Raw genomic sequence first — 14,321 nt, forward strand, 5'->3', positions numbered from 1 at the left:
TACCACATACAATTTTGCACATACAAAATTACCACATACAATTTTTTCAAGTCTCCTTTAGTGAACAGTAGACTAATTCAACAAACAGACTTCATATAAAAAACATAATGAACTTTCCTTTACTTTCACACTATCTGTTGTTACCCAGATGAGTCTGGTTCCTCTCAAGGTTTCTTCCTAATATCATTTTAGGGAGTTTTTCCTCTCCACCGTCGCCACGGGCTTGCTCAATAGGGATGAATTCACACATTTAAAATCTGTATCATGTATTTATATGTTTCTGTAAAGCTGCTTTGAGACAATGTCCATTGTAAAGAGCACTATAGAAATAAAATTTGTATTGAAAATTGAATTGAATAGGCCGTTCCAATACTTTTGCAGGGGACTGTACATGCAGTTTTCTGTCTTTGCTAGCCACTTACACACTTACATGAGTCAAATGTAATGAAGCAAGAGGTGGTTTTGCAACAAAAGTCTTTCTAATTGTAGCTTTCATTTCCCCCAACGCCCCACACTTCTGTTATGTCACTTTAGTTCTGTTTTTTTTTTTCGCTCTCTCAAATTTCCATCCACAGCCAAATGATAACATTATGTAAAACGATCATTTAAAAGTACATTATCCATAATTTAGTGGTACACAGCTGAGGGTTTAAGATCTAAAGAAGTCATGGTGTTCAAGTGGTCCGAAAGCAAGTCCAGAAAGAGAACCGAATCTTCTCTCAAGTCACCGCCAGGTGGCGACAAGTAACGGTGAGGTGGATGATTTGTAACGTTGTTACACTGTTACCATGGGCAACCTGAGTAGCACAGGTTTCCTTGCGCACTTCTGAGGAACCGAGAGAGACTACTGAAAAAAGGTGACTATTTTAATGACTATTCTCCCCCAAGAACATATTCAAAGTTAGGAGAGTTAGGAGTGTCTTCTCAGAGGAGAGTTTGTCTTACTGAGGTGGTCGGAACTTCAGCACTAGCAGGGTAAAGTCATTAAACGAGATGCTTCAGTGAAGTCTGTTTTATTATTTATGTAATTTACATCGTAATGAGTTTCTTACAAACTATTTCAGAGTATTTGTGACAACTTCTCCATATATTCCCCATTTTGCAGTCGACTTTTAAATTCTGAGGGAATACAGCTCCGCCTGTGTGTGTGTGTGTGTGTGTGTGTGTGTGTGTGAGAGAGAGAGAGAGAGAGAGAGAGTAGATTATACTTTCATATCTGTAATGAGGAAGGAAGATGTTCTGCATGCAAACAGTAAAAAAAATGCAGCCTCATTTTTAAACCAGGTTTGTAAAACCTAACAAATGTTTACTTTGGTCTACCATGCATAATTTAAATATGATATTTATTTACTCTCTCAACTCGTGCAGTAGCTTCTCCTTGTGTTTTGAAAGACCGGTGTAGGCGACTTTTTCTTTCTTTCATCTACAGACAGTGACAGAAAGAAAGCTTGTGATTGGTCACTGAGGCTGGCGCGCTCACTGGGGCCGGAAAAGAAACCTGCGTTCTCATTGGATGCTCTGCAGCAACAAATCAAGTTCCTGGAACGTGCATGAAAGAGAGGTAGAGAGGGGAGGTAGAGAGAGCTGCAGAAGGGTTGAACCGGGATGTCCTCCTGAGAAAGTAGTGCAGTAGTGGCTCTGCTGAGTGCTTGGCAGGTTGTGGTAAGGCAGGCATACAGCAGAAGAGTGCCATGGCTTCGCTCAGCCCTTTCGGAAGATCCACCACGGACATTCGGAATGTGATGCAAAAACTGCAGGGTAAGTGGTGCTGCCTCTCTGGTCTTTATCTCCTGCAAGCATCCTCTCAATATTCAATGTGAGATTGAGCTGAGTTAGTGCTTTAGAGTTTGTAAAATTATTTTTGTTGCCCAGATAAGGATAGTGAGATTTATATATACATACACACACACACACACACACACACACACACACACACACACACACACAGATATATATATATATATATATATATATATATATATATATATATATATATATATATATGTGTGTGTGTGTGTGTGTGTGTGTGTGTGTGTGTGTGTGTAATAGCACAACCAATTTTGTAGCCAAAACAAATTCCTCAATCATACATCATTTCCTAATACACTATTCATCCAGTAAGGCAGCGACATGCTTTGCTAAATTGTTCATCTGAAATAATACATTTTTATTCTTGTAATTTGATGCGCAGTGACGTAAGTGATGTTGATTCGGGCTTGGTGGAATTTTTCGAAACTCTCAGCCAAATATTGATCAAAGGAATACACCCCAAACTCTAGTCTGTAGTGGACTCCTTATGTGCCATAATCAGCATGTTGTCTAGACTGACTGGTGCTAGCTGGCAGTGCTGCAGTGCTGTATGACACGACAGGTTTTTCTCACAAGGGAACATCACTACTCCTCATCAGGCCATAACCTATATGGGCATGTGCTTGGGGGTGGTGGTGGTTTTATTTTTTCTGATTTTTTTCCAGGCAGAATCATGTATCACTGCTGCCAGATCAGTCGATAATTCGATTACGCCGGATGTGGGCCACAAGAAGCCATGTACATAAAGCTACAAAGCACTATTTTTGTTAAACATTTATATCCATTTTTTTTTTCTAGAAAATCAAATTACAGCTTAAAGAATGCTTCTAATAAAATATGTGGTGATTCTTCATTAGGCATGGCTTCTATTTTGTCTGTATTTAGTTTAGGCAGTGGTTTGGGTCTCGGTGTCCTGTCTTGCTTGTTGCAATGTTTCTATCACGCCCGTTCTATTTTTGAGAAGTTCTGCTGTGCGGAAGTGGCATAAAGTTTACATCTGACATTTTGGTTACCAAGGAGAGCCAAACTTTGATCAGTGTGTTGCATAGGCTTCCTTTCAACACTGACATTTACATCCTCTGTGACGAATGTCTGAGTTAACAGAAAGGACTCTGTGCCACAGTGTTAAAACAAAGGATTAGTTAAGAGGCACTGTATGCAAGTGATTCCCTCACTGCATTCAGATGTATAGGTAGAGATGGTCAGGCTTTCGTAATTCTGACTGCAGTGATGAGTAATGCTTCCAAATGGATTTTCCAAACTAGTACCAAGATGGAAAAAAACAAAGCAGTTACAATACTCCAGGGACTTCACAGTGATGTTGATCATCCAAATGCTGCTGATGTTGATGTATGCATTTTTCCACTCACCATCTATTTTCAGAGCAAAAAATTACCTCTTTTGTACACTTTGCGCTTATGCCTGGCACAGGCTCAGACCATACCTCATATTTTATACTGGAAAAAAAACCGGATTATACTGTATATACAGATTACAAGAAACAAACAGAATTTCTGTTCATATTAATTTCACCTATTTATTCCCAGTCTGGCTCTGTGATGAATGAACAGTGTGTATGGAGACAGATAGAACTTGATACTACTCCTGTCCTTGAGCAGGGGACAAATCAATATTTTTAAGCTTCTTTCTCATTGGTCCCCATGGAGTTACATCGCTGTACTGGCGGCTTCCTTGCATCTAGGAGTTTGTATTTATAACTGTTGGTTTTAGCCATTTTTTCCTGCTTCCAGGCTTGCATTTCACCTGTGTCTCACGTGCCAGTGATCCACTCATTAATAGGTAATAATATTGATATGATAGGGGGAGAATGGATACATGGATACCTCCAGGGATGTTCATTCCAGCTCACTAGGAGACAGAGAGACCTCTGGGAGCAGAATGCATGTTTTAATGTGTTTTTTCTAGGGTGATCGTTTAATTATTATACTGTGTTGTAGGAGAATACCATCAGGGAATTTGTGCGTAACATCCGAGGAAAGATAGGTTGTGTCATTACTGTAAATTATTTTTATCAGTGTCAAGGATTCAGGACTGGGGTTATGCAAAAGGTTAAGCATAAAATAGTCTCATTGTAGGCTATTGCTATAAAGTAGTACTCGATATCTGTAGGGGATAGGTTCCAAGAAACCACGGCTAGTAACATGTGTACATACCTAGGATAATGTTTAATGTATAAATTAGGCACAATAAGACATTAACAACAGTAAGTAATAATAAAATATATTTTTTTATAATAAAAGTTATGTGAAAGCGTTCTTTGTCTCTCCCTCTTGCTCTAAAATATTTATTGAAGCATACTCACCCTTCTTCTTCTTCGTTCTTCTTCACTGCTGGACAAATGGACGATTAACGTCCCGAGCAGGACCGCACAAGATTTCATCACGTTACGCAGAATGGCAACGTAATTTAAATGATGAATGTTTACTGTATTCATGGAATTTTCTATTTAATTTTTTAAGTGAAACCGCAGTAAATAAAACAGCGGGTACAGGCGTTTTACTGTATTTCTTTAAATACATAACCATATTCAAAGCAATACAGTATCCATAACCAACCTATGATCTTATAGACATGCTTCTTCTCTGGATTGCTTGCTTTGTGCAGAAGTATTTGGTCCTGGGATCTCACTGTCCTTCACATTTCATTTTGTTTCATATTGTTTATTTATTTATTTATTTTAACAGCAATGATCAGCAATGAGCATCTTATCAAAGTTCTGGTAATTAGTTAATTAGATGACTAAGAGTAAATTGAAGGACAAATGCATGACAGCCTATGTTATAAAATGGGTTAATATGTAGCTGTGATCTCTCTCGAAATGCCCATGTGTCAGAATGCTAACCACAATACTACAGCTGTGAGTACAGAGTGCAGGCATAAATTTGGTATCTATACTGACCAGGAAGGAAGTTATACATATTTGCAGCAATCTGATGGTTTCAGGCCAGATGTCAAAATAAGGATTTTACAAAAAGGTCAAATTATGGTCTATACTCATTTTCATGTCCTGCATTTGCATTGGCACAAGTTGTGATGTAGCCTCTGTGGTCTCAAAGTGTGAAACAAACATCTTCACCACACCATGTACGTATGTACCATGTTTGGCATTTTGGATGAAGTACAGTATATTCTGTGGAAGAGGAAAAATGAATGTGTCACTGATAAACTTTGAATCGGTTGCCATGGTAGGAAGTTAACAAATACAGGGGTGTATTAGTGAAATGAGGTAAGGGCCTTGGTTAGTGCAGCAGTTGTTAGTTTCAGCATGAAAGTTGAAGTGTGGTTTCCTCCTTAGTGGAAACTGACACGCTCCACTTAAGAGATTGCGGTTAAATAGCGTGCCATGCAATTACCACTACCACACATCTGCCTTACTTACCATCTTACTGGTTTAGAATGACAAAAGAGCAAATCGTGCTTCTGAATTCTTTGTACTTGTTTGTTAAACTTGCTTATTAAAGTACTCTGGTGAGTTGTCTGTTGAAGTCTGTTGTCACACTGCAGAGAGAAAAAAACGTCTTGTGCTGTTCTAGTCAGAGCAGCTTCCTCTAATTGTCAGGAGCAGCTGCCAGAGTCTCTGAATGCTCTTCTGGGAGAAGAACGACCAGGGTTTTGACTCCCTGTTAAACAGCCACTTTAAAATTTGAATTCGGATGCATTGTGATTATGAGAATACTTATAAAATGCATGCAGGAAATATTTGTAGTCACAAACACTATGTTACAATATGAACTATTTTAATGGTCCTGTAGAAAATACGATAACTTGATTTTACTGGAGATTATGATGTGACATTACGATGTATACAGGTTCACAATAGGTTTCATAAGAATCACAGGGATGTGCTGAGGCTATACGCATCAATAAAGAGTCGGCTTTTACAGTAGTCCCTGATGGACAATGAAAACTTCTAGATCCCTTAATCCTTAATGTGAGCATCCTCACTCAGGAAGCTACATCTACATCTGACCCACTGCCAAGGGTGTTTTCTGTCTCTAATTTATGTTAAGTACCAAATGGATCTGATGATTTGGAGGGCACAATGTCATTTAGAGCCTGGTCATAAGACTTATCTTCTGAAACTGAAGAGCACATACTGTTGCTTTGCCTGTCAGAGGACACATAATTAAAGCCAAACTCACAGCTTGCATTCTTCACTTTAGTTTTTCATACTTCTCTGAGAATTATGGTGCTTTTCTGAAGATCTGAAGTGTCCACTATAAAGAGTGATCTTAGTCATGGGTAAAACAGTGTGTTTATGCAATCTTGCTTGATCCAATTTCAAGGCCAGACAGCAGTATATGCTTTTGCACCGATTTAAAACCATGACACATCTATTTTTAGGGCAATGTATGTTAATGCAATGTGTTAATGTGTAGAGTATCTCAAGCAAGAATGAAGAGATTAGGCAGTAGGGTTGCAGTGAATGCCCTTGTAAAGGGAGATGGAAGGTGTGCCTTGTTTACCACAATACAGTTATTTGTAAAAAGTGAGAAACATTAATGTAACAAGTTTGTGTTCATTTATTACGACATCTAGCTAAACATCAAATGACATTAGGTCTTATCTTATGAGGCTGGAATTGTTTTTCTGTATGTAGTGAAAATACAAAGGCAGATTGATTTATAATTACTAAAACTATGCAAGTGGATTAAGTAGTTAAGTGGATTTGTAGCTCAGACGCAGTTTGCGAAAGTACTTCTAACATTTTGGAGGCACAAACCGAGATTAAATTATGGGTAACTCAATAGAACATATTTTAAAACTGCATGCCTTGAAGTTCAAGCTGTAATTAATTCTCACTGTGTCCACAACCAGATCAGTTGTGACTAAGATTTCAGTGACATTAAAAAGCCATCATGAGTTGTTTTTAATAGCATAGAAAGGATAGAAGCAGAACCAAGGACTGTTCATAGGTTTCTGAGTAACAGGCCAGTTGCGGTAACAGTAAGATAGCAGGTGGCAGATGCATAGCAATGTTTACACATAAATGATTCAGTACTTAAATTTTGTATGAACCTCCATGATACTCTTAGCTTGTTTTTTTGGTCACTTGTTTTAACAAAGCATTCATTATAAACTGTTTTGTGCAGTATTAGGACTTCTGAATAGTTTTTTTCCCTGGGAAATTATTAAGAATAGTTTGTGCAGTTTGTATACACTCTTGTATACATATACTTTTGTTTGAAATCTTTTACCATTAATTACCTTCATGCTGATGATAACTCATAGGAAAAAGTGTCTCTATTCGCAAAGACTTTCTCACATCACAGACCTGGATTACTTGTTTTGGTGGCATATCAGCTGGTAAACTGTACAGCACTGGAGCTATCCCCGCCCCCCTGCATAAAACCAGAGTACCGGCCAGCCTATGAACTCATAGCTCCCTGCATGCTGATTGGATGAGCAGTGCCATAGATGATGAGGTGCCGGGGATGGTGCTGGAGGCTGAGCAGAGCAGCGGGGGTTGGTTAGGCACATCCACAGTAGCATGGCTCCTTTGCACCACTGACAGCACGAAGCCTCATAAAAACAGCCCTCCATTAGGGGCCTCTCCCCAGCCGGGAGGTGTGAGTGAGAGGGGGACAGAACAGGAAAGAAAGAGCAGAAAGAGGGAGGCTCAACCTCTTCCCCCCGGGAAAGCTGTACAGCCGGCTCTGTTTTGCTTCCTAAAGGAAAAAAAGGATAGCTGATCTTTCTCTCCTCAAATTTCCTATTTGGATGACATCTTCAGAGACACACGCTCAGTGAGTGACACTGAGAAACACAGCGAGTCTGCAGCACAGCAGAATGGCTCAGTTTAAGGATGTAGCTATGAAAAAGACCACATCTCTGAACCTGGTGACAGGATTCTTTCAGTATCTGCGTGGTAAGTGGACATCTCTTCTCTCCAGAGGCGTATGTGAGCGAGACCTTCAGCACAGATTTATATGTAGTATGTGCTGTGCTGTATGTAGGTGAAGCAGATGCATGAACAAGATTTGCAGTGACACAGCAGTGGGCCTCACTAGACAGCTGAGATCCTCCTCCAGAGAGAGGTAATTACCGATCAGTGTCACGGCTCTCCTCTGCTGCTCATGTGCCGAGTTAGCACAGGTGTCCACTGCACGTGTGCACTAATGTTGGCCACATACGCTAATGAGTGCGCATGTTTGATTAAAAGATGTGCACAGTGTCTCAAAGCTGCACTGGCATAAATATTTGTTATGGGAAATCATGGTGCTACATGGAAATGGCTTCCCATCAGCTGACTGCATGCGAGAAGAGGTTGTTGTCTCTTGTGAATGCATTTCATGTGAGCTGTTTGAGCCCTTCTTGCCTAAGTATGAGTGATTTGTAGGTGACGTGAACTGCATAACATGAACTGGTATTGTAAACGCATTTGAATATTTGATTTGTTTTGTGTTTTTCATCTGTAGCAGCTTTATGTATGTGAATGTCCAGCAGTAGCGCAATGTCATCAGTGATAATTACAGCTTACATAGTTAAGTCTCCTGGGGTTATGATAATGTATTACTATTTCTATGTGCTGGGTAGTTCTTAATTATTAGTGTGCTTGTTTGTGTTGTGATTTGTGCTGCATTAGGATTTTATTTTCTACAGTACCGACCTGTTGAATAAAACGTTTCTTTCCCTGTACACAAGTGCATAGTGAGGTTTTGACATTTAGAACTGTCAAAACCTCGCTCACATACGTCTCTGGAGAGATCATCTCCTTCTGTAACAGTAATGCGTATAGCACTAAGATGTTTTCTTTTTTCAGCACGTACTGCAAAAAATATTTAAAGGAGGTGTAGCTTGCTGGAGATGAACGCCTTTAACGTCTTCCTGACAATCCGTCTGAAAAATAGACACTTTTAATGTCTGTGACGTGGATTGTGTGTTTACCAGATTTTCCCCCCTTCTTTTCCAGATGAACAGGAGTTGGTCCAGAAACGAACTTTCACAAAGTGGATTAATTCACATCTGGCCAAGGTAAGATTGCTTTCTAATATGTTTTCATGTAAGTCCCAGCCTTATTAAATCATCAGGTCATCAGGTTTTAACTGATATGAGAGACATTTTCTGTTCAAACATCTTCTAGCATAGATTCTTCCTTTCTGTACTGTTATTATCTGTGCATTAAAAGATCCAGCTCTTATATTGACCAGCTGAGCAGTGGCAGCACCTTCATCCATGAATACAGAATAGCTCATGTGCTTAGCTTTGTGTCCTGTGGTAGACAGTGATAGAAGGCAAGAAAGTGTGTAATCGATAAAAGCAGCACTAATGATTAAAGGTCATTAAATGTCGTGTGCAGCTCAGTAGACAATAGTTCAGATTTGTTGCCCACTGGTTGAATGCCATGTTGTAGTTATAATGAAAAAAAAACTTGGAGTTTGGAGTGGCTATTTATGTTTCATGTGCACTGCATGAATAGTGCATTGTATTGGCCTCCCACCATTTTGGCCAGAATGGTGTTCTGAGCTTGTGCTAGTTGTCTGACTGTGTCTGTTTCTCTAGAGTGCAGGTGGTTTCAAAAGTCAGTATAACAGCAAATCTTCAGCCACAGGCTCAAATATTGTAGATAATTTCAGTAAAACAGAAAGGGTCGTGTTTGGTTTCAAATGTTATATCCATATTTACACAGAGAAAGTTCTCTGTATTCAGTTTTTGAAGGCGCTTTACTTGAATTTCAGGATGGCCCAAAATGAATAGTGTTGATGTTTCTCAAAGAATTAGCCTTATTAGCATTTGGTGATCCCACTGTCTAAGGGAATGTGTGTGTGTGTGTGTGTGTGTGCGCACGTGTGTATGTGTGTGTGTGTGTGTGTGTGTGTGTGTGTGTGTGTATGTGAGTGTGCTGGGTAGGCTTTGGAATTGTATGTGTGCAGATGGTGCACAAGAAGGCTTGGAACAATTCTCAGCAGGAGAAGGTCTGCTCCCAAGGTCTTTGGCATTTGGGATAGTGCTTTGTATGACACAAGAAAATATAATATTAAGATTTTATAGTATTTCAGCCTTTTATACTGAATACCTAGTGTTCCAGCATACCACTGCACTAGGCAGAGACATTTAGGTTTGTGGCATCTCTCTTAAAGTGCTTACCTTATTGTTTATGATTAGTTGCTTTGGTGACGAGGCGCTTTCCTGCCACTGGAGAGAATAAGCTAGCAGAAGTGGTGGATTTAAGTATTCCAGTCAGACCCAGTTTGGATTCAGAGGCCCTTTTGTGACACAGGATTTGGCACAGAAGTTTAGAGCATGGCACTCAAAAGTATGAAGGAGTCTGTTTCTGATGGCCAGCTTTAGAAGACACTGCAGTTATGTGTTTTGATGATTTACACGAATACTGATCAAGTTGGAGAATACACTGAGAAATGCAGTTTTCCTCTGTCGCTCCATTTCCAGCTGTGGTAAACAAACACTACTGTCAGACTCGGTATACCCATTTACCCACTATTTGTTTGTCCTTCTGCGCTTCAGCAATGACTAATGGCCTGTAGTTAAGTTTTTTTCTGCATCTAGTGTGTATTTTATCTAAAGGAATTGACCTCGACATGTTTTTTGGCTTCACTGACTCAGCAATTCCATTTTCTCATTGTTTCCATTTCCTTTAACATTTTGTACCCTAACTGTTAACCATGTTTTCATATTCTACTAAAGAATAGTCAGTGTAAGAGCATGCCATATTGCATCTAATCAATTCAAAAGCCTATTGTTCAAAGAATGCAGAACGAAAATAGCAGGGGCGCTGTAATGGGGTGAAGATTAGGATGATTCTAAGGGCCCTGGACAGACAGGGGGCCCAGCAGAACCCCATACTTTGCTGTATGATTTTGGTATTTAAATGGTATCTTTGCATAATAATCTATTAATAAGCACGCTATAATAAATGCCCTCAGACTGTGCCAAGTGCATGTGTGTGTCCCTTTAAGTCGTTCGCTGATTATTCAGAAAAGCGGCCCTTCACATTTGTGAGTCGTTACATGCATCAGGTAGATGGCAAGAAATGGTGCAGAGAAAATCGGGATACCAAAAGAGGAAAGAAAAACACGAAAAAAAGTGGAGAGAGCAAGACGGGGAAGACAGCTAGTCACCCAGTTTTTCAAAAAATAAGGTGATTTATGTTCCCTGTTTTGTGCTGTGATTCTGAAGTGAGCCCGTATGAAGCTGTTATAATTAACATCAAATAGAAATCCTATCAGTTCCTCACCCCGATGTTTATCCTTGGAAGTCGAACACAATATTTCCAAGAATGTTTGTTTTTTCACGCAATCGAGCAATAGTAATGGAGCATTGAGCTTCAAAAAGGACAGAAAAGCACCAAGCGACAATAAAACTAGTCCAGTGTTGTATATATTCAACCTTTCCGAGGTCTTTCTGTGAGGAATCGATCGAAATTGAATGTAATCATATAACTCTGCTTTAATTGTCCCGAGTGAGTTTATGAGAGAAGTGTTGTAATGATGTCCAATTCGTGAGTGAATCGTTTGTTTGAATCGGTTCTTTTCAACGAATTGGAGAACCCCGTTGATAAAACCAGTCTGAATGACACGAATAGAACCGATCTGATTCTCAAGTTCAACTCACTGATTCAGTGATCCCGTCAGTGTTTTAGCTAATTTCCACATTTCTTTCTGAAGCTGCTGGTGTGTGAAACCTATTATTCACTCAGTGAATAATAACAATAATTGTAATAATAATAATAGTAAAGTTCATTGTTCTTGGTACTTGGGGAACAAGAAATTACAAATCGACAGATTATAAAGACATCCAGACAGAGCTTCTATAGTGTCTGTATATGAGAGAGAGAGAGAGAGAGAGAGAGTACAATGGTGTTAATTACTTGTACTGTATATATAATTATTTGTATATAGTTATAATTGCATTTCAGTTAATTTAATAAACTGTTCAAATTTTGCTCTTTATAGTCTCTTATTGAATATGCAATAATTGTTATGCTTATTGATAATGATTGTTTTTACAGGTGGCAATAAAAAAAGATAATTGGGGGGGTGGGGGTTTTGGGGACCCGAAGTACAAATTAGACAAGGGCCCCAGAAACCATAGCGGCGCCCCTGATAAACTGTCAATAACTGGCACGAGAAATATTCCATTAGTATGTTATTTTTAGAGTTTTAAATTCTCATCAGACTGCAAAAAGCTGTTTGTAACAAATCAGTAACTGGAAAGGAGTTAAGCATAATCATCATAATACTTGTCTGATTAAAATGAGTGTAAAAAATAAGGTAGACTTATTTTAGAAATAATCTTTTGTGGGTGTACTATGTTGGAAAATTTGGAATCGTGCCTTATGGTAGCCTCCGGTCTCAGTTTTGCACACTTTGGCCGGTTAAGCCTGTCACAGCATGAACAGCATGGCTCTTTGTAATTAGTGTTGAAAAAGTGAAGGCTGTTTACTTGTTCCTATTTGTAATGTGGGTGCAAAGATGTTGCAGATCTTTGGAAAGCCATGCTAGTAAATGTGTCACTTTAACAATTAGCTTATCTCTGTGGTAGTTTGTGAAAACCTGCTGGATGTCACTGTGGCTGATCTCACCAAAACGACACAGAAATGCTTTTATTTTAGAATTACATTTTAATTTAGAGATCATGCCTGGTAAGGAGCCAGTTTAACAGAAGCAGTGACCTTTGTAGTCTGTCTGTCTAAAGAAATGTAATATCGTATTTGAGTGTAATTTCCTCACATGATGAATGTACCGCTGTGACCAATTTATAGTTATGTGGCATAGTGAAACAGACATAAGCCTATTTAATTTAGTTTGTATTCAGACACCAGCTCCAGCATTGCAGTCAGACGGTCAGTTTTCTTTTTGGCATAATTATAAATTGCTAAAACTTTACTTGTACTTGTGATACATGCATAAGTGAAACATACTTCAGTTTAGGAAGACCTGTAGTTTTCAGAACTATATACTGTATATGAGGTGTTTTCCCAGGCTGCCGCACATCTTATTTATCTATATTCTTTTTTTGTGCTCTTTTCTGTAGCGTAAACCTCCTTTAGAAATCAATGACCTTTTTGAGGACATCAAGGATGGGGTGAAACTGCTGGCTCTGTTGGAGGTACTATCTGGGCAGAGATTAGTAAGTGCTACTATGATATATTTTTTCATCTTCATCCTACCAGATCGATACGTTACTCGATATAATCTTTTGAGGATGTAACCAGAGTTGCAATTTAATCTATCTTGAGTGCAATTTCTATCAGTTGGATGGAGTTACTGATCAAATTTGATTCTACAGCCATTTTGTTTTTGTTCTGTCCCTCTATTCACAGCCATGTGAACAGGGTCGGCAGTTGAAGAGAATCCACTGGGTGTCCAACATCGGCACTGCTCTGAAGTTCTTGGAGGGCAGGAAGGTAATCAATCTTTCTGCAGCCCTAAGATGAATTACGATGTATCTAACACAGGAGTGACTCATACTGGCTATACCAGGCAACCTGCATTAACAACAGAAGATATATGATAAATCTACACCTGTCCCACCCATATAACTACATTCTTATTGTGCTGCAGCTTGAAATACTCATAAAATAGATATGCAGAACGTAGGTAAAACTGCCCCTTAGTCTGTGTCTAGAGTGTCCAATGTGTTACTGCACTCTCTCTCCTGCCATGCCTCCAATCAGTCTGTGTACAGAGGATCTCCGGTTAGTACGTTTTGGAGCTGCAACTCACTTTTTTGTTCATGGCTGTTTGCTCATGCCTAGCTGTTTATTCAGAGACATTTTGGTTCTCCCCAACATAGTGTGTCTACAGTGCACTTGAGTCTTATTGGTTTGCCACAATATGTTAAATATTCCATTACAGGAAACAGACTACCAGTATAGTCTTATTAGAACAAGCAATTGAGAGAGCTTCCTGAACTGGTACTTCACAAAGGAAAAACATTTAATTTATTCCTTGTTGAATTTGAAGCAAATAATTAAAGGGCTTAGTTTTTTTGTTGCCTGGCTTGCTTTTGTTGCCCCTGATTGCAAATGATGACATTGACATTCCAGACATATGTGGTCTCTATGTTATATGACTATGTGCTTGAAAAATGTGCTTTTTTTTTTTTTTTTTTTACAGATCAAGCTAGTAAATATAAATGCCACTGACATTGCTGATGGAAGACCATCCATTGTCTTGGGGTTAATGTGGACCATAATCCTATACTTTCAGGTAAACCCTATGGCTAACCCTAGTCATAATATATCAGCCCTATGCTGTAAAAGGTCAGTTTGTTCATCCATACACCTTTACTGATGCTTTTTTTCAGATTGAAGAGCTGACGAGTAACCTCCCAGCCCTACAGGCCCTATCCAACAGTGCATCCTCTGTAGATAGCATGGCTAATTCTGAGACCAAAAGCCCACCCATGAAGAGAAAAGTCCTCAAGTTCCAGGGCAACGCTAAGAAAGCCATGCTCCGATGGGTGCAATGTACAGCAACCAAGTATGCCATGCTTCTTTTACATTACAGAGGTACACATTAAATAAC

The 14,321-nt window shown here is 39.2% G+C and overlaps 1 protein-coding gene across 10 annotated transcripts in view; it reads left to right on the forward strand.

The window, feature by feature from the left end:
* The first annotated feature begins 774 nt into the window (after nt 1–774).
* syne1b (spectrin repeat containing, nuclear envelope 1b) overlaps nt 775–14,321 on the forward strand; it is a 79,770-nt gene continuing 66,223 nt past the window's right edge. For 4 of the 10 annotated variants that reach the window (XM_017476121.3, XM_053682903.1, XM_053682901.1 and 1 more), the window contains exons 1-6: nt 7,181–7,699; nt 8,744–8,805; nt 12,826–12,921; nt 13,115–13,198; nt 13,911–14,003; nt 14,101–14,276. In XM_017476121.3, coding sequence (XP_017331610.1) covers nt 7,621–7,699; nt 8,744–8,805; nt 12,826–12,921; nt 13,115–13,198; nt 13,911–14,003; nt 14,101–14,276 — 590 coding nt within the window. In that variant the 5' untranslated portion in view covers nt 7,181–7,620. Of the gene's footprint in view, nt 858–1,429; nt 1,759–7,179; nt 7,700–8,743; nt 8,806–12,825; nt 12,922–13,114; nt 13,199–13,910; nt 14,004–14,100; nt 14,277–14,321 lie in introns of those variants that run through there. The other 6 variants (XM_053682902.1, XM_017476132.3, XM_053682908.1 and 3 more) reach the window with 3 other exon arrangements.

Source organism: Ictalurus punctatus, chromosome 9 (assembly GCF_001660625.3).
Source record: "Ictalurus punctatus breed USDA103 chromosome 9, Coco_2.0, whole genome shotgun sequence".
Taxonomy (NCBI): domain Eukaryota; kingdom Metazoa; phylum Chordata; class Actinopteri; order Siluriformes; family Ictaluridae; genus Ictalurus; species Ictalurus punctatus.